Source organism: Nesoenas mayeri (genome assembly GCF_963082525.1).
Source record: "Nesoenas mayeri genome assembly, chromosome: 8".
Classification (NCBI taxonomy): domain Eukaryota; kingdom Metazoa; phylum Chordata; class Aves; order Columbiformes; family Columbidae; genus Nesoenas; species Nesoenas mayeri.
Window position 1 is genome coordinate 16,701,613 of NC_137554.1, and position 15,378 is coordinate 16,716,990.

The 15,378-nt window shown below is 39.6% G+C and overlaps 1 protein-coding gene across 2 annotated transcripts in view; it reads right to left on the minus strand.

The window, feature by feature from the left end:
• Positions 1–711: 711 nt before the first annotated feature.
• The window catches only part of NR5A2 (nuclear receptor subfamily 5 group A member 2), a gene marked incomplete at both ends in the record, with an annotated part of 90,674 nt that continues 76,007 nt past the window's right edge, over positions 712–15,378 (minus strand). For both annotated transcript variants that reach the window (XM_080348894.1, XM_080348893.1), the window contains one exon: positions 712–959. In XM_080348894.1, coding sequence (XP_080205020.1) covers positions 712–959 — 248 coding nt within the window. The remainder of the gene's footprint in view (positions 960–15,378) is intronic.

A 15,378-nucleotide genomic window follows, 5' to 3' on the forward strand; every position in this document is an offset into this window, starting at 1 on the left:
TGCCTGATAGAGCAACATGAACACGTGACAAAACAAACTTCAGAACACGGTAAGGATGCCAAGCGAACGGGTTAACAGACTCTTCGTATTAGCGACTTGCAGGCCTGAGAGGCCGACAGGCAGCACCAGCCGCCGGGGGTGCGGTGGCCGCGCTGCATCGCACGGGGCTCACGCCGGCTCTCTCTCACGGGTTGTTGCGTGGATGCCACATCATTTATCACAGAAATGTTGGGTCCTTGGAAAGATGACAGAAGATGTTATAGACGCAGTTTTGCATCTATTACAACTGTTTAGAAGTCCCGCTGTACAGTGAGGGAATTTAGTGCACTCAAATTCCCCACTATCTTAGCTTGATAATACAGATCAGGTTTGTTTTTTTTTTTCCTCTTAAGTTTCTTCATAATGGCAATCAGCAGAGTTAAATATACAAGAATCATTCAGTCCTTTTTCATGTTGACGTTGGTGATAGTATCCACTTGGTAAGTTCACTTCACTCCAGTATAAAGTCCTATATAGATTCCTTTGGGGATGTGTAGCATATGATTCACAGTTTGCAATACAAATACCCTGATACATCACTTATTTACTATTAGTATTTGATTATTATACCATTTTGCAAAGTCTTAAAACCACATTTTAATTAGTGTTGCTTGGAGCAGTTCAGAATATTTTTTTTTCCTTGAAAGCAGAATCTCTAATGGTGAGTATAATTTATGCTCTCTTTGCATGCAGCATTTCAATGAGAAGGTTATTACACGGCACATCCCCGTTCAGGTGTTTGTAGTAGAGGTATTCTTCGGCCTGCATACTGATGGCCCGGATTTCTGGTAGCCGCAGGAGAAGCTGCCCAAATTTGTCTGTTTGCTGTGGGTAATTACACATTGTGTAGTCCAGCAGAGCAGCATTCACTTGTTCCTGAACACCTTCCACAAGCTGGAAGTTCTCAAGATTTTTGACATCTGAATGATAATAAAAAGAAAACCAACAGTTAATTCCTGTTTATGAAGGCAGTGTTTCACTAAATGGATGTTGTTTTCTTTTTCCTCCTGACAAAAGCATACTTTACAAGCTGCTGAATATTCAGTGAACCCTTTTGCTCGCTTTCCTGGGAAAATGATCACAAAAGAACTTTAGCGGAGTGTCTTGTTGAAATTCTGCATATACCTCAAATCAATTAGACACCAATGGATTCTGAGCAAGGTCAGCTCTTTTCATAGCTTACAAAAAGAAAGGTTGAGGATTCCTAAAGTAGAAGACCATAATATATTGCTAGCAAATGAGTCCCAAGAGGAAGTCCTATCTTTAACCTAGTATGTTACACAATTCATATAATTCTGTATTAATTTTTCTGACCCAAGGTGAAATCTGTGTCCAGGGTATGATGTAGTTAATTCTAATAAAAAGTGACAGGGTTCTTGTTTCTGTTTGACATTTTCTAAATGATTCTGAAAGCCTTTGACTTGTCTAGCCTATGTTAATGAACCATCTGGTACACTCCAGTGACTGCCAAAATAATCTTCCCTACTAGAAACACTCTAAAATATATATTTCACTGACTAATGATCTTTATAAAATGAAATCATTGTCCTTTGGGTGGAATACCAGATAAGAATGGTGCCCTCTAACCTGAATATGGTTTCTGAAATCCAATACAAATTTTCTTTCTTTCTTTTTGTATTGGACAACAGGGGCATTTACATCAGTAAGGCAGGTACAGTTTGTTCTCTCTGCCTTTGATTATCTTCTGTTCCTATACAGCAAGTTCAAGCTCTGGAAATGCTGGTCAGAGATAAATGCCAGTAAATTATCTCCTCATTATTTGCTTCCACATGTAAAATTTACTCTGATGACATTGTCTTTTGACATGTCTGGAGAATGCAGAAGTTACTCTAAAGCTTGCAAATTAGAATGCTGGTATAATGCAGAAAGACTGAAGTGATCAAAGTGCTTTTGCTGGGAGAACTTGTTTTGGCTGGTGTTCGATCATTTATACTATCAGTAGAGTACTGAAACACAGTTTCTTGTAATACTCAAGTACAGTGATACTGAGTATGCTGCTAATTCGCTTTGAATAAAGACAAATTTGCTCTTCTATGAATGTTCTTGGAGCATAGGAGATGGGGAATTTGGCGGAATTTGGTTCATTGTAAATGCCAGCCTTTGATTGAAGGGGAAATGAGTGTTTTCCTTTGCAAAACAGGAACACCCGTTGGTCCCTCAATCCATCACCAGCCTGGGAGGCTGTGTACATTGAGTCTCACTGCACCTTTTCCTAGAAGTGCTTTAAATAGAGCAAATATTGGTTCCTGCACATAACTGTGTGCTGGAACGAGAGGGAAATGTTTGGAGGGGCAAACATTTTCCTCAGGACAAGAGGACAGGAAGGTGCCAGGGCTGCTGATGGAGGCCAGGGCAGCAGGCACAGGCCCGGGGCCGGCATTGCAGAGGGGAGCGGGAGGCCCTGTGTGTGCCCGCGGCGGGAGCTGGGACATGTTCCCTGCCACTGTCCTTCCCGCCTCCATCCTGGCCCCCGCAAGGGGCTCCGCATTTGTGCTGCTTGCGTGGGAACCGGGCACACAACTTCCACCAGAATTTTGCTAGCTGGCTAGCTGAATTTTGCTAGTGAATACTGGCTAGCAATACTGAAATTGTGATGGCTGTACAACAAGTATTGCCTGAACTTTGCGTTATCCAGAGGGAGGGGAACTGGAAGCTTCAAAGCTGCTATCCCTGGTCCCTTAACTATTCAAACTCATTTATCCAAAGTCTTTTTGCTGTATTTCTGGAGATCTTTGGATAATCATGTTTTTGTGTATTATACTGGACATTTTCTCACACAACATACAGCTGGTTTTTGGTTTATGTACCTACATAAAACTCTCAAGGTATTTTGTAGTGAGTCTAACCTGGCTTAAAAATTGTGTGTTCTAAGCATATTTTTTGTAAAGTTAAGAAAGGAACGGTATCAGCTATCATGATTATTTTAAATAGATTGCTTTCAGATGCAAAATGCAATAATGAATGAATTGTTACAACATAAGAAATTCCCACAGAAATAGAGACTGTGCTGGAGATTAAGCTGTTAAATAGCAAGATAAAATGTATAAGGATTTCAGAGTCAGTATTTTGAACTTTTTCAGGAAGTTTTAAAAACTGCTAGCTGGTTCAACCCTTTTTAAATTCAAAGGGCATCTTTCTGTTGCTGTCTGTTTTGAATCATACTGTGAGATTAAAGTCTGTTGACTTCTTGGAAAATGGGGTTCATCCTCATTTTTGATCTCTGTCTAAATGTTACTGCATGGAATATATTTGCAACATCATAAAATCAATTTTTAACAAGATCAGTAAGAAAACCTGAGAATTGCAGATTTTCACGTTTTCTCGCAAAAGTGGTGAATTCAGTGTATGTTTTATAGAGATGCATTCTGTCTTCAGCTGTATTGATATCATACTCCAAGCCAAAAAGAAGCATAATATTTTCTCTGTCACCTCCATAGACAGAACCAGTGGTTTCTGGCAACAGGTGCACCTGTGTGTTGTACGGATCTTCCTATAAGCTCCTCACTACGTGGCTTAGCTGAGTTGTATGGAAGTTGCAGAACTATGGGGGAATAAGGTCTGTGTTCATCTTTTTGTTGTTGTGGGGATTGTTGTTGTTGCCGTTGTTGTTTTCTTCTCCTAATGTCACTGGGCAGTACTTTAAATACTCATGTGACAACCAAAGCACTGAAGTCAAATGGAAAACCAAGTCCAATTAACACTAAGAGTAACCAAAAAGTAGTTGTGGTGCTTCTCTACCATATCCAGCCTGAGAAAATACTTTTAATGTATTTCCTCTGTACAAATTATTGGTATTTGTGGTGAGGCTCAGTGCTTGTAAACAAGATGTTATTAGTTCACCTGTGAAAATAAGTAGAATTTTCCTGGCTGTTTCTATACTGAACCAGATACTCATAGTCCAGATTATTACAGTTTAGGACATCACTACACAATTCATTTGTGTAGATCTCTCCAGGAGGGGATGTAGAGCAACCTGATGGCCTGATGATGTGTTTTGGAGTGAGTCTTCATGAAGTAATTAGGATTTCTGGATATGACTTTTGATAAGTGCTCTCATCTCATGTAGATTAACAAGAAATGCTGCAGTAAAGCAAAGGAGACAAATTGGACAGACAAGTCAAAGCATATGTGCTGAGACCGCTGGGTAAAGCTTCCCTACCCTGTCTCCAGCTCACAGGATATTTTATGTATTGTTAAAAAAGAGGTTTACTGAACACATAGTTGAAATATAAATTATGTAGTTCTTTTTGAGAGAGAATCGCAAAGTCTAAGATGAATAATAACAGAGGAAAACATGTGAATATTACTTCCAGTAGCTCCAAGTTCTGCAGGTAGAACAAAAAATGCTACACAGTTTTCACTTCTGGTACTTAGTATTTAGCTGATAGTAATACAAATGGTATTAAATAGTAACTTTGGTTGTAAGTAGATGGTTTTCCTGTGCTTTGGGTTGGTTTGTCTTCTTGGTATTTATTGTATAATTCTGACTAAACGTATGTGATTTAGTTTTCCAAGTATTTCCTTTTTGATAAAGATCCTTTGAATGCTAATGAGTTAACTTGGTGAAACATCAAGTGGTGCTGGGGTCAGTCAGCTGAAGGCAGTGGTGTACAATGGGCATACAATCTGCTGCTGATGTGTACAACACAACGGTCTTTTACGCTTTCGTATAATTTTTCATTCCTGTCTGCTTTTTAGAATGGGAATGTCTCTTATCAATCTTTACATCAGTTAGTAACAATTTAAAGTACACATGTTTAAGCTTAATGCAAGAAATAATTTTCCGAGGTTTAGACACTTGTAAATTAAATGAGTAGGAGTAGGTCTCCCCCTCCAACCCACACACCCTTTAGCAGCTAGGAAGTGTGTTTTGTGTTGCTACAGTAAGTATCAGTCTCTTATCTCTTCTACTTTATTCACTCAGGGACTAATTACCAACTTTTTACATGAAACAGCCTTACTGTGAGCTCACAGTGGGGCGCACATCTTTTTCTAGCCTTATTGGAAAGTAAACCCTTAGGTCTTCTGGAATATATTATATGTTTTACAAGAAATAGCAATTGCTTTTCTGTCAAACAAAGAATTTTTGTTCTCTATAGCTTACTTTTGACGATTAAGACAAAAACAGTATTATAGTGTGTCAGGATCTGCTCTGCACAGTAAAGATCTGCCAGTATTCCCAGAAATCCCTCTGTTTAGATTATTTTCTACATCTTCTATAAAGCTGTACATTAAGCTGAAACTGCATACAACATTCAGCCTGATGAGAACACTTTTGCATATTTTCCCCAAAAATGGGTCTGGTCTTTAGAGGGGGGAAATATTTAGCTTTCAGAGAGATTTCCTCCTTCTCATATTCAAAACATGAAATACTGAAGATTCAGTGGTCTACTAATCTGTAGAGATGTTCCCTAGGTCTGGGAATTTTGAAAAGAAAAATGAAACAGAATGAGAGATTTAAAATTTGAAAAATAGTAACTCCTTAAGAGCAGCGTAAATATTTCCCAAAGAAAGCTGGTTGAATCTTGCTGCTCACGTCTTTTATGAGATACTCTTCCTACATGAAGCAATGAAGAGGTGCGTGCACACACAGCACATCTACTCCTCTGCTTTTTGCACTATTGCAAACATGAAATAAGGTTGTGTTTAGGCTTCCCCAATGGGAGACATTTCTCACTTTTATAAGGCTGGAAACACTCTTACAGATAGTCCAGGCAACAGAACTCAATATCAGCCTAGGCTTGAGCTTCCTCACCCTAAAGAGGCTGACAAGCCCCATCGTTTAAGGATTTTATTAAAACCCAACTGATTGCCAATGTTAGATCTTTGGAATGACTATTAAATGTGCTGGTAAAATATGGTGTTTCCAAGCTCTAGTGATGGCATTTCTGGCCAGGACGGCCTTCAGGCTCATCCTCTGTGAGGTTTGTCTGTTCTTTCCAGCCAGACTGCACGGCTGAATGAGCAGCATTGTCTCCGCTTAGAAACACGCGGTTTTATCAGGGAAAGGTAAAACAAACCTCCTCGGCCTGAACTCAGGGACCCCGTCTGGGGCTTTGGTGTGAGAGGTTAGTGCCTCTTTGACCTCGAAGATGGAATATATTAATTCTGATGAGGGTCTTTCCCAAAGAATAGGTCAAAGAAAGGAAACTGCTCAGGATGGAGGTGACGTTACCAAACCTTCCTCTGTTCAAATACAGCTTTTTCCTGGTTTCTTTGCCCACTTTCCACTAGCCATGCAAACCCTCTGGGTTATGAGACTTAAAACACAGGTAGATTTTTGACATGTGATAAAAACTTTTTTGAGAGTAAGAGTAGTAATGGTTGATAAAGTGCCAATCTCTGAAAATTACCCACAATTCTCCTTCATTGAAACTAATGGCAACAACAGCGGTTCCATCTAACACATCTGTCACGAAGGCAGATGTACGCCATTCTATAGCTAAGCCTTCTTGACAGACAAAATGCTATAATGAAGGACGATTTATGGTAAAGTTAAGCTCCTTACTGCAAAATTCCCCTCAGTTTTATTACAGTAGGGTTGTGATGAATATTATTTACTTAGAAGTCCTGGGATACAATTTTTGATAGATGTGTTTGTTAATCAGTGATAAGGTGCTATATTTAGCATTTTCCAAGCCTTGAAAAACCTTTCTATTATAACAACAGAAACCTCTTTTGTTTTCTTAAGACTCCCAAGTCCAAGCTGAATGTGGAGAAAACTGTTCTGTCTTAATAAGGATTCTTTTTGGTAGTGGTTAAGCTACCAGTAACAGTGCAACAATCGATCTCTGGCTCTTTATTAGGGTCATAAAGCAATTTTCATTTTCGGTTGAACATAACATCAGATAATGGGCACATAGTTTTGAAAGTCTTGATTAAATTCTTCTATAGCAATGTATTTCATTCACGCCTAAGTACTGGGCAAATTTATACATATTTTTAAAGCAAGAATAAAATGCTTATGAGAGAAGAAGCTGTAATTTTTAGTCTGAATCCTATTTCATCCCCTCAGTATTCAATCTTGATGGACCTTTGTTTCAGAACAACTCAGAGTCAACTAGAACATATTTGATGGTGTTTTATATTGGTAGGCTTCTTTCTAGTGTTATTTAAAATATTGAAGCATATTTTTCTATTCCAAAAAGATTGTAAAATGACAGATTCTTCCTGAGAACTTAATCTCCTAATGTCTAGTAAGAACCGTGATTATTTACTTTAGCAAATAATTTGCTTATTGCTTTTTCTACTGTAAGCAATGGAAAAGGAGACATGGGGAAACAATCTGGATTCCTCCTTGTGCAAATTCAAATATATTTTCCTAAATTTCAGTTGTTTCTTTTCTCACAGTCCAAGTAAAGACAAAGTCAAAGCCTGATTTGATCACTCGAATCTTTGACTGGTGTAATTACTGAGTCATCACTCAGGAAAGTAAAACTGCTTGACTTTCAAGAGCTCGGGCTCAATTTACTGACCTGAAAGTTAAACAAACAATCAAAATCTCCACCTGCCTCTCATCCTGGCACCCCAGGAACCAACATCCTTATTACTTGCAAATGAGACATACGTGATATAGTGTCATTGAAACACAATAAAACAAGATCCTGCCAGGCCTCTTTGGAGGAAGAGCTGCTCACAAGTCCTAGCCTAAAGTCCACAGCCAGCTGCACCCTTAAATAAAGTCCCGTGCTTCTTATTGAGACTCGTGAGGGAAAGGCATGGCCAGGTACAGCCATGCAGCCAGGGCTGTGGCCAGCCAGCTGGCATAGCTCATTGAAACTACAGCCCAGCCCAGAAGGTGCTGGGACAGACCACAGGCACCAAGTCCCAAGCAGTGGTTCCACTCCAGCACTTCAGCATGCCTACAGCCCAGTACCACCTCTCTTTTTCTCGCTTTCTCAAGCTTCCTCCATATCTGGAGTTCTGCCTCTGCTGATGTCCCAGACTTGCTCCTGCTTTGGGTGAGCAATGCAATGTGTTGCTTGTCTCATACTCATCTGGGACCGAGGGCAGCCTGGCTATTGCCTGAAGGCTTATTCTGTAGGTATTTTAATCCATGCGTAGCGCTCGATAGGATTAGGTTCCACATAAGAGAGTAGCTGCCACTGCTTTCTTTGAAGACATGGCAGAGGAACAGGAATTTGAACAGCACTTGCTCTATTGTGTCTTCAAGGAACGTCGCCAAACAAGTGGTATCTGTTTCCTGCCATGCCAGCGGGTGGTCTTGTCTATTGCAAGTTACAAGCTGTTCTCAGTGCTCCAGTCTTTGGGTTGAAGCTCTGCTGCTGCACTGAAAAAAACAACCCTAGGTAGGTTAAGCCCAAATTTATAGCTTGGCTTTGTAGGCTGGTGGTGAGGGAACCTGCCTGCACTGACGTGGGTTTCTGGTTCCTCCTTCCAGGTTTGTTTGTATTTTTGACCCAGTGACCACTTAAGGTAAATGACAGATCAATTCTGGAGAAAAAGTCTCAATCCAAGTCTCTCTTTTCCAGGGAAAAATTGTGTAACCACTATCCTGTGGCGACGTGGTCATATTTGTATGCAGGCGCACGTTGATCAGCTGGGCCAGAAGGGATTCAGTGAAGGTCTCACAAATAAACTGAGAGAGAACGTGAGTCAAAACTAATTTTTCCTAACTCCTCACCTAATCACAGGTTCATATTATATGTCAGAGCTATAAAAGTTTATCTTCTGAACACTCAGTTGGAATAAGCATACATAAGCAAACTGGTATGTTAATTATCCTGCTATCAGCAGGCTTAAAAAAATATATATGCTTAAATGCAGACAATTCTATGGCCATAACACTTGTTTATATCACTTTTATAGTTATGAGAAAAAAGTATGTTTGTTAAAAGCAGAAACTAGGCTTCTGATAAGAGTTTAGAAAAAAATTAGAATAAATATTAAATTTATTGAACAAAATGGTTTTCCCAGTTAATTTCTGAAACATCATTTTAATCTTCAACAGCAGACAAACAATACAGGATTGTTGGTGTTTTAAGGGAACAGGCTGTCAAAGTCTACAATTTGTAAGGTGTGAATAGTTTAAGATGTCATGAATATTTATGAAGTTCCTGGGAATGGTGATAGGGACATCATACAAAATCCTTGAAGTTATGAACTGAGGCAGAAAGGGTGTTAGAAGCAACTTGCAATAATAGACAGTATGGTATAATGTAGAGAGGAGCAAGAAGAGATCTATTATTTAGCTGAGAAGAAGCTGAATGTTTAGAAAAAAAATGAATTAAAATTTTAGAAGGATTTGCTTTTATCTAGAAAATATTTGCTCTGCTTTTGCTTAGACATTCACAGCTTTTCTGAATGATTGGATTTATTGCACTCCTGAGAAGCTTGCAAATTATTTATCCATTCTGTTTCTATCCCTCTCCTACTACTCAAGTGCTGTTTAAAATAGGAATAATGGACCAGATTAATCTCAGAGGTATTTCTACTGCCACCACTGGAATTATACCAAGGAGTGAAATAGTCCTAGAAGAAGAAATATAAATATTTTCTGGAAAAATATCGAATATAAATTTCTACAGAGGTTAAAACACAGAAGTGCAGCTGCCACTGAAACTCTTTTGAGTAGCAGGCTGTATCCTTTTATAAAGCCCATCTGTCTCTGCAGAGTATAAAAAATGCATGATCATAAAAAGCAGTACTCCTTAGGGGAAAAAAAATCTCTCTGTACTAATCTTGTAGTCACTTTACAAAACAGTTTTTAATCCCAAATTTGTATTTGATTTTCAGTCAGGAACTTTTGTGGTTTTTGCAAAGTTTTCTTATTCCATTAGAATAAGATATGAGGTACAGTTTGTTCAGGTGGCAAGTCCAGACTATGAATAAACCAACGTTATCATATGAAAGAGAATTAAACAGGCAGATCCAAGTGGGGATATATTAAGCCAAATTTAAGCTCCAGTAGTTGAATTTAGCCTGTACTAGATGTCTGGTTTGCCTCAGGATATATTCAGCTTTCCAGCTAATCGACTGAGGAAAACTGCCTCAGGTATGATAAAATTTACAAGAGAGCTCAGTCGAACAGCTCTTGTTATAAATACTAGCTTAAAGGCATTCTTCTGGTCTTTGGGATCAGGACTGTATTTGCATTTAATTATTATATTTCAAACTTTTTTGAACTTGGTTAAAAATATTAGACCAGCCAGTTATATCATTATAGTGGTTTCCAGATAAGGGGAGAACTTCATAACACTTTTATTACTCAATGAATTTTGTTCGGCTTTATCCTCTTGTTTAGAACCAAAGTCCCACAGGAGCAAAAATGATTACAATATATTCTCTTTAAAAGAAGGAAATGTAGTTAAGCAAAGGTGTTATAGTGGTATGCTGATCTAAGAGGTACAATACTGTGAGACTCTGTCAATGTAATTGACAAATAATTCAGTTTCAAGTCTTTTGCAGTATTTTTAGATAAGGCTTAGTGTGAGACAATCTACCAGTCATCTTTCAGACATACTGATTTCAAAACCTATGTTTTTCCTCTTTCTAGAGACTTTTGAAGACATGATTTTACTAGTTTTATGTGACAGTATTTGCACTAACAGGCTTTTTTTCACTGAATTAAGTTGTATCAGTGGAAGCCATTTCTAGTTTAGAAAGAACATGAGAAAGATAATCACCTCTGCCTGTGTAAGATATGGGAAGTGGAAATCAGTAAAAGAATTATTTTCTTACATAATTGTGTTGAAATAATATAAAGCATTCATTTAATTGCTCAGTGCTGAAAGCACTACAGTAGAACTACAGTGGAAACATATATGTGACTTGTATTAGCCAACATTTGAATTTTACTCTTATTATTTAGAAGAGCTAGACTCTGTTTTGGGCAGTTACAATTATTTTCTATGTAAATATATCTGCAGAAACTCACGAGACCATTGATGGTCCATTGAAGCCACTGTCTCCGAGATGCTTTTTCAACTCCCTGTCAAATTAGCATTGACAAAAAATGTGCTTAGATGAAAAGAACCAATGAATTTGGTCCCATCATATACATGCACATACCAGTCATCAGATCCTCGCCACACCTGATGGCAGCAGCCTATGGATTCGCTTAAACACAATGGGCCATGCCCTGGTGCATACTGGGGGCCAGCAGAGCGGTGGCCCTGGGACGTGGCTCCTGCCCTGTCCCCCTGGCTGACCCAGGCTGCCGGGCCTCCTGGCATGTTGTTCTCCTGTGCTCCCAGCCTTGCTTTCCTGGACAGTAAGCACAACTAAGGGAAGAGGTTTTCTGCTGCAGTATTTCAAAGTGTATTGTTTCTGATGTTGCCTGTTCGTCTGAGTGGAAGTTGCAAATTTCATTTTTTACTGTGACATATGTCTGTGCTGGGTTGTGGAAGTGGTTTGGCAAACAAGAGTGACAGAAGTCCAGAGGGGGACATCTGCAACTACACTGGCACTCCACAAGTGTCAGTGCTGGCACACAGGAAATGTGTGTCAGCCTGGGGTCTCTTATCCCCAAACACTTTGGTGCGCATACCACTGTTCTTAGTCCTTGTTGCTTACACTTTTAAACATATAAATATGAAAGCTAAAGAAAAGCCCACCTGAAAGTCCCTCTGGCAACATGGTTACTCATCAGTGAAACAGAGAGGGTAGAGAAGTGTGGAACAGAGGAAATACTCTTAAACTGCATTTCAAATACTCTTACAACTAGCCCTGACTTCCTGACAAAAAGCCCTGGTCAGAAAGGACTGTAGGGTCTCAGATAAGTTAGTGCCTCTGCACATTTTTAATATTTCATTTGCTAAGCAAGAAAAAGCAGAAATAAATTGGGTAAACTCCAGATTTGTGCTTGCTGCTCATCTCAGACTTCAGTGTTTAGTCAGATATGGATAAGATCTTTCCATGGACAACATAGTCATAGGTTTAACATGAGGAGCATGAATCAGAGGAGCCCATATCCACATTAGTCTTTGTTTGGAGCCACCTCTAACATGGTACCAAAAAGCTCATGTGCCCTGCACAAGGGCAGAGGTACTCTTTGGTCCCCTGATGGCAGATGGAGGACGCGAGTGCACCTTGGGCACTGCACAGTGCCTGCTGCAATGGTCTGCACAGGGCTCGGGGACGTGAGGGAGCTCAGCCTCCTGAAAACTGAGGTTTGCACTTCTGGTCTGGCCAAGTTCACCCTATCAGTGACATACATGTCCTCAGGGCCCTGGTGACACTCTGCTGGGTCCCTACATGCCTTAGTGAATTAGACTGTGGATTTTGCCTTTATTGCTTAGGATCTGGAAGGATTTTTAATTCTAGATCCACCTTCACCTAAATCAACACTCGTTGGATTAAGGTCAGTTCTAGCTAGATCTCAGTGTTGTCTTGAAAGCAGGGATTTTTCCCCACCTGTAGGTGTTTTTTTTACAAAGAGGACTATGGATTGACATTAGGAATGAAGTTTCTAGTAGAAGTTATATGAGTTAGTACTATGAAAATTGTAAAAGCAATTTGGATTTCTTTAAAGGTTTATTTTCCTGAAAGTTATGTCCAGTTCAAGAAATAGTTCTTTCCTGTAACCTTGCAGCCCCAGCAGACAGTGCATTTGGCAGCATACAATTCATGTAAGTACATATGTTCATCCTTGTGCTTTAATCTCATGGAAATGCGCAGGCTTTCAAATCTAGGGTATTCAGCAACAAACTGTGCATTTATAGCTGTAAATCACCACAGTCTCAAAATGCCAAAGCAACCACTAACTCCTGCATCAGAATTGCCCACCCGCCCTGCAGGAACTCCTGCCTGATTGCTGGAGAAATGGGCTGAAGTACCAGTTGCCTTGGACGTATTCAAGGCAATACACACTCACTGTTGTTCTTGCCATTCTTGTTTATGTTTACTAATTGGAAGCTGATGTGTTCCCAGAGACAAATAAATACATTTAAACAAAAAATTACACAGTTTTTTTCCAAACTGTGTATTGAAAAGCAACTGGGTGCTTTTCCTAGTGCACAGTTCTAGGAGCATTTCTGAGTCTGCGGTAACACTGTAGAACCTCTTTCACCTCTATTCTATCTGTGTGTTTCACACATCTGTTCACCTTACTCGAAGTGATCTTACTTTGCCTAGTGAGATACAGACCAGTTCAACAAAGATTAACACAATTCTTACCACTTCTGTCCAACCAAACCTAATTAGCTTACAGTTAAGCACAGACCAGAAATACTCTATTTTGATATTAATTTCCTGTGTCAGCTTCAGGTTTAAAGAAATACACAAATCCTGGGACAGGAAAGACAAATCAAGCCTGACACCTGGAAAAAAAATCACATATTGGCAAACTTGACATAGAATCCAGTGGTGTCAAAAATCCTAGATATTTGATGTTTCAAATTCAAACATTCTTCATTTAGAACAAAATAACAGACATTTATAGTGGACCTTACTGCTGGTGACTATTTAACAGCTAGGTGCTCTCACAGCGTGGTACTCTTTATGTGCACAGTAATGAAAGTTCGCTATTGATTTTTCTGTAGCTGCTTGTAACTATTATACTTGATACATCAATAGAAAAGGAAAGCACAATGTTTCACAGGAGGCAGAAAATCAGAGAATACATGATGCTGTGACAGTAAATCATGGCATAATCTCAAGAATTGATAGATGGTTACTGCTAACTTGAAACCCATGGCTTTCTCTGAAAAGACTAGCCTATAATCGCCCAATACGTTCTAACAGACTGACTGCCTGTAATAGTGGTAAAGGACACAACACAATGTTTCATCGTCAAAATAATGGTTTCCATAAGCCAGGCTGTTCTGTTGTGGTGGAATTTTTGTGTGCTACTGCAGAAAGAGGGAGCAAGAATGGTTTGAATGCCATTTAGACTAAAAGAGCACAGAAGATTTTGTGCCTTCTTTTTTTTTTTTTTTTAAAATAAGAAGGTTGTCATTAATTTTTAACTTGCAAAAGTCTGCAGTTAGTTGAAAAGGAAACACAAAAGAGCTGATTATTCTTGAGATCAAAATATTGGAACTTTTTGTCAAGAAAGGCAAATGCAGAGAAAATACGTTTACTATGGCTGTTTCCAGTTCCACAGCATCCTGAAAGGAAGCCAAAGGCACGTAAGTAATTGAAAGCTCTTTTAAGTGTCTGCTTCTCTTTACCGCATTTTTGAGAGGCACACCGATCTCTGATTTTTACAGCATACCTAGTGAAGTTTTAGCAGGAATGTTCTTAATTGCTTTGTTCCCTCTTTACTCACTGGTTAATCTCTGCTAGTTTTATCTATGGTTTTAATTAATTGTGAGGGTCTTTTTTCTCTGTCTCAAAACAGAAAGGGAGGAAGAAACACAGGTCAGAGCTAGCTAGCTGGAGCATGGCACGCAGTCTAGGTGATGCCGCTCCTACAGTGAACTCTGAGCAATGGTCCTCTCTGAAAGAATACTTTCAATGTGCAATGTTGTTTTTCCAGAACTACTTCAGGGAATGAGAGTCTGATACCTGTCCTTTTCAACCGTGCTGCTGATTCCTTCTCTAAAGCCAAATGTCTCCCAGAAGAGATGAACTTAGAGGTAAGGACTTCTTTAAGCTGCCACCCATCCAGCATGCCTCAGACTGGCCTCGAAGAACAATCTTATCATTTATCCTGCTCAGGCTATGGGTTTTCTTCCAGTGAGAGACTGGATAGCACCGTCTGTCTTGTCCTGAGTGGTTTACCGATCTCTATTACAATTTTTAGTGTTGGGAGAGAGGAAAGATGCTGTTATAATGTCATTCCCCATTCTGATATTGAAATATTTCTCTTTCTTGACACTTTCCTTCACCTGGAAAGCAGAGATGTTGTGCAATAATTTTATAATACACATCAAACCCTCCCAGTACTGGAGATGGTGCTGGAGGTAGGATTTTCCATATTAATCTTTGAACAGTCTTAAAAAGAACAACTCTGAAAATACCCTTAGGAGGGTAGCAGATTAAACTTCTGCAAGCCAAGCGGACTGTTTTGGGGTTTACTGTTTTAGCTTGGCCCATGCTCGATGGCTCTGCACAGGACTGGAGTGCTACTGCGCTGAGAGGTTCATCCAATCTTGGCAGCAGCTTTGCCAGAGCCTAAAGAGTTGCAGCCTTCACCCTGTGCCCTTTCCTGCCAGCAGAAGTCATCGGGACACACTCCAAGCTTGGGAAAGTGTTTCTGCACAGTCCCCTTCTGCCTCCCAATTCATGATCACAGCTGCATTCAAGGCTGGACCATAAAGTTTGTTTCTGAATTTTCCTTTATTGTTTCTTTCCTGTTTGCTTCTATTTCCTCCCTCTCCACCTCTGGCTTGGCTTTGATCACAGTTCCGTGGT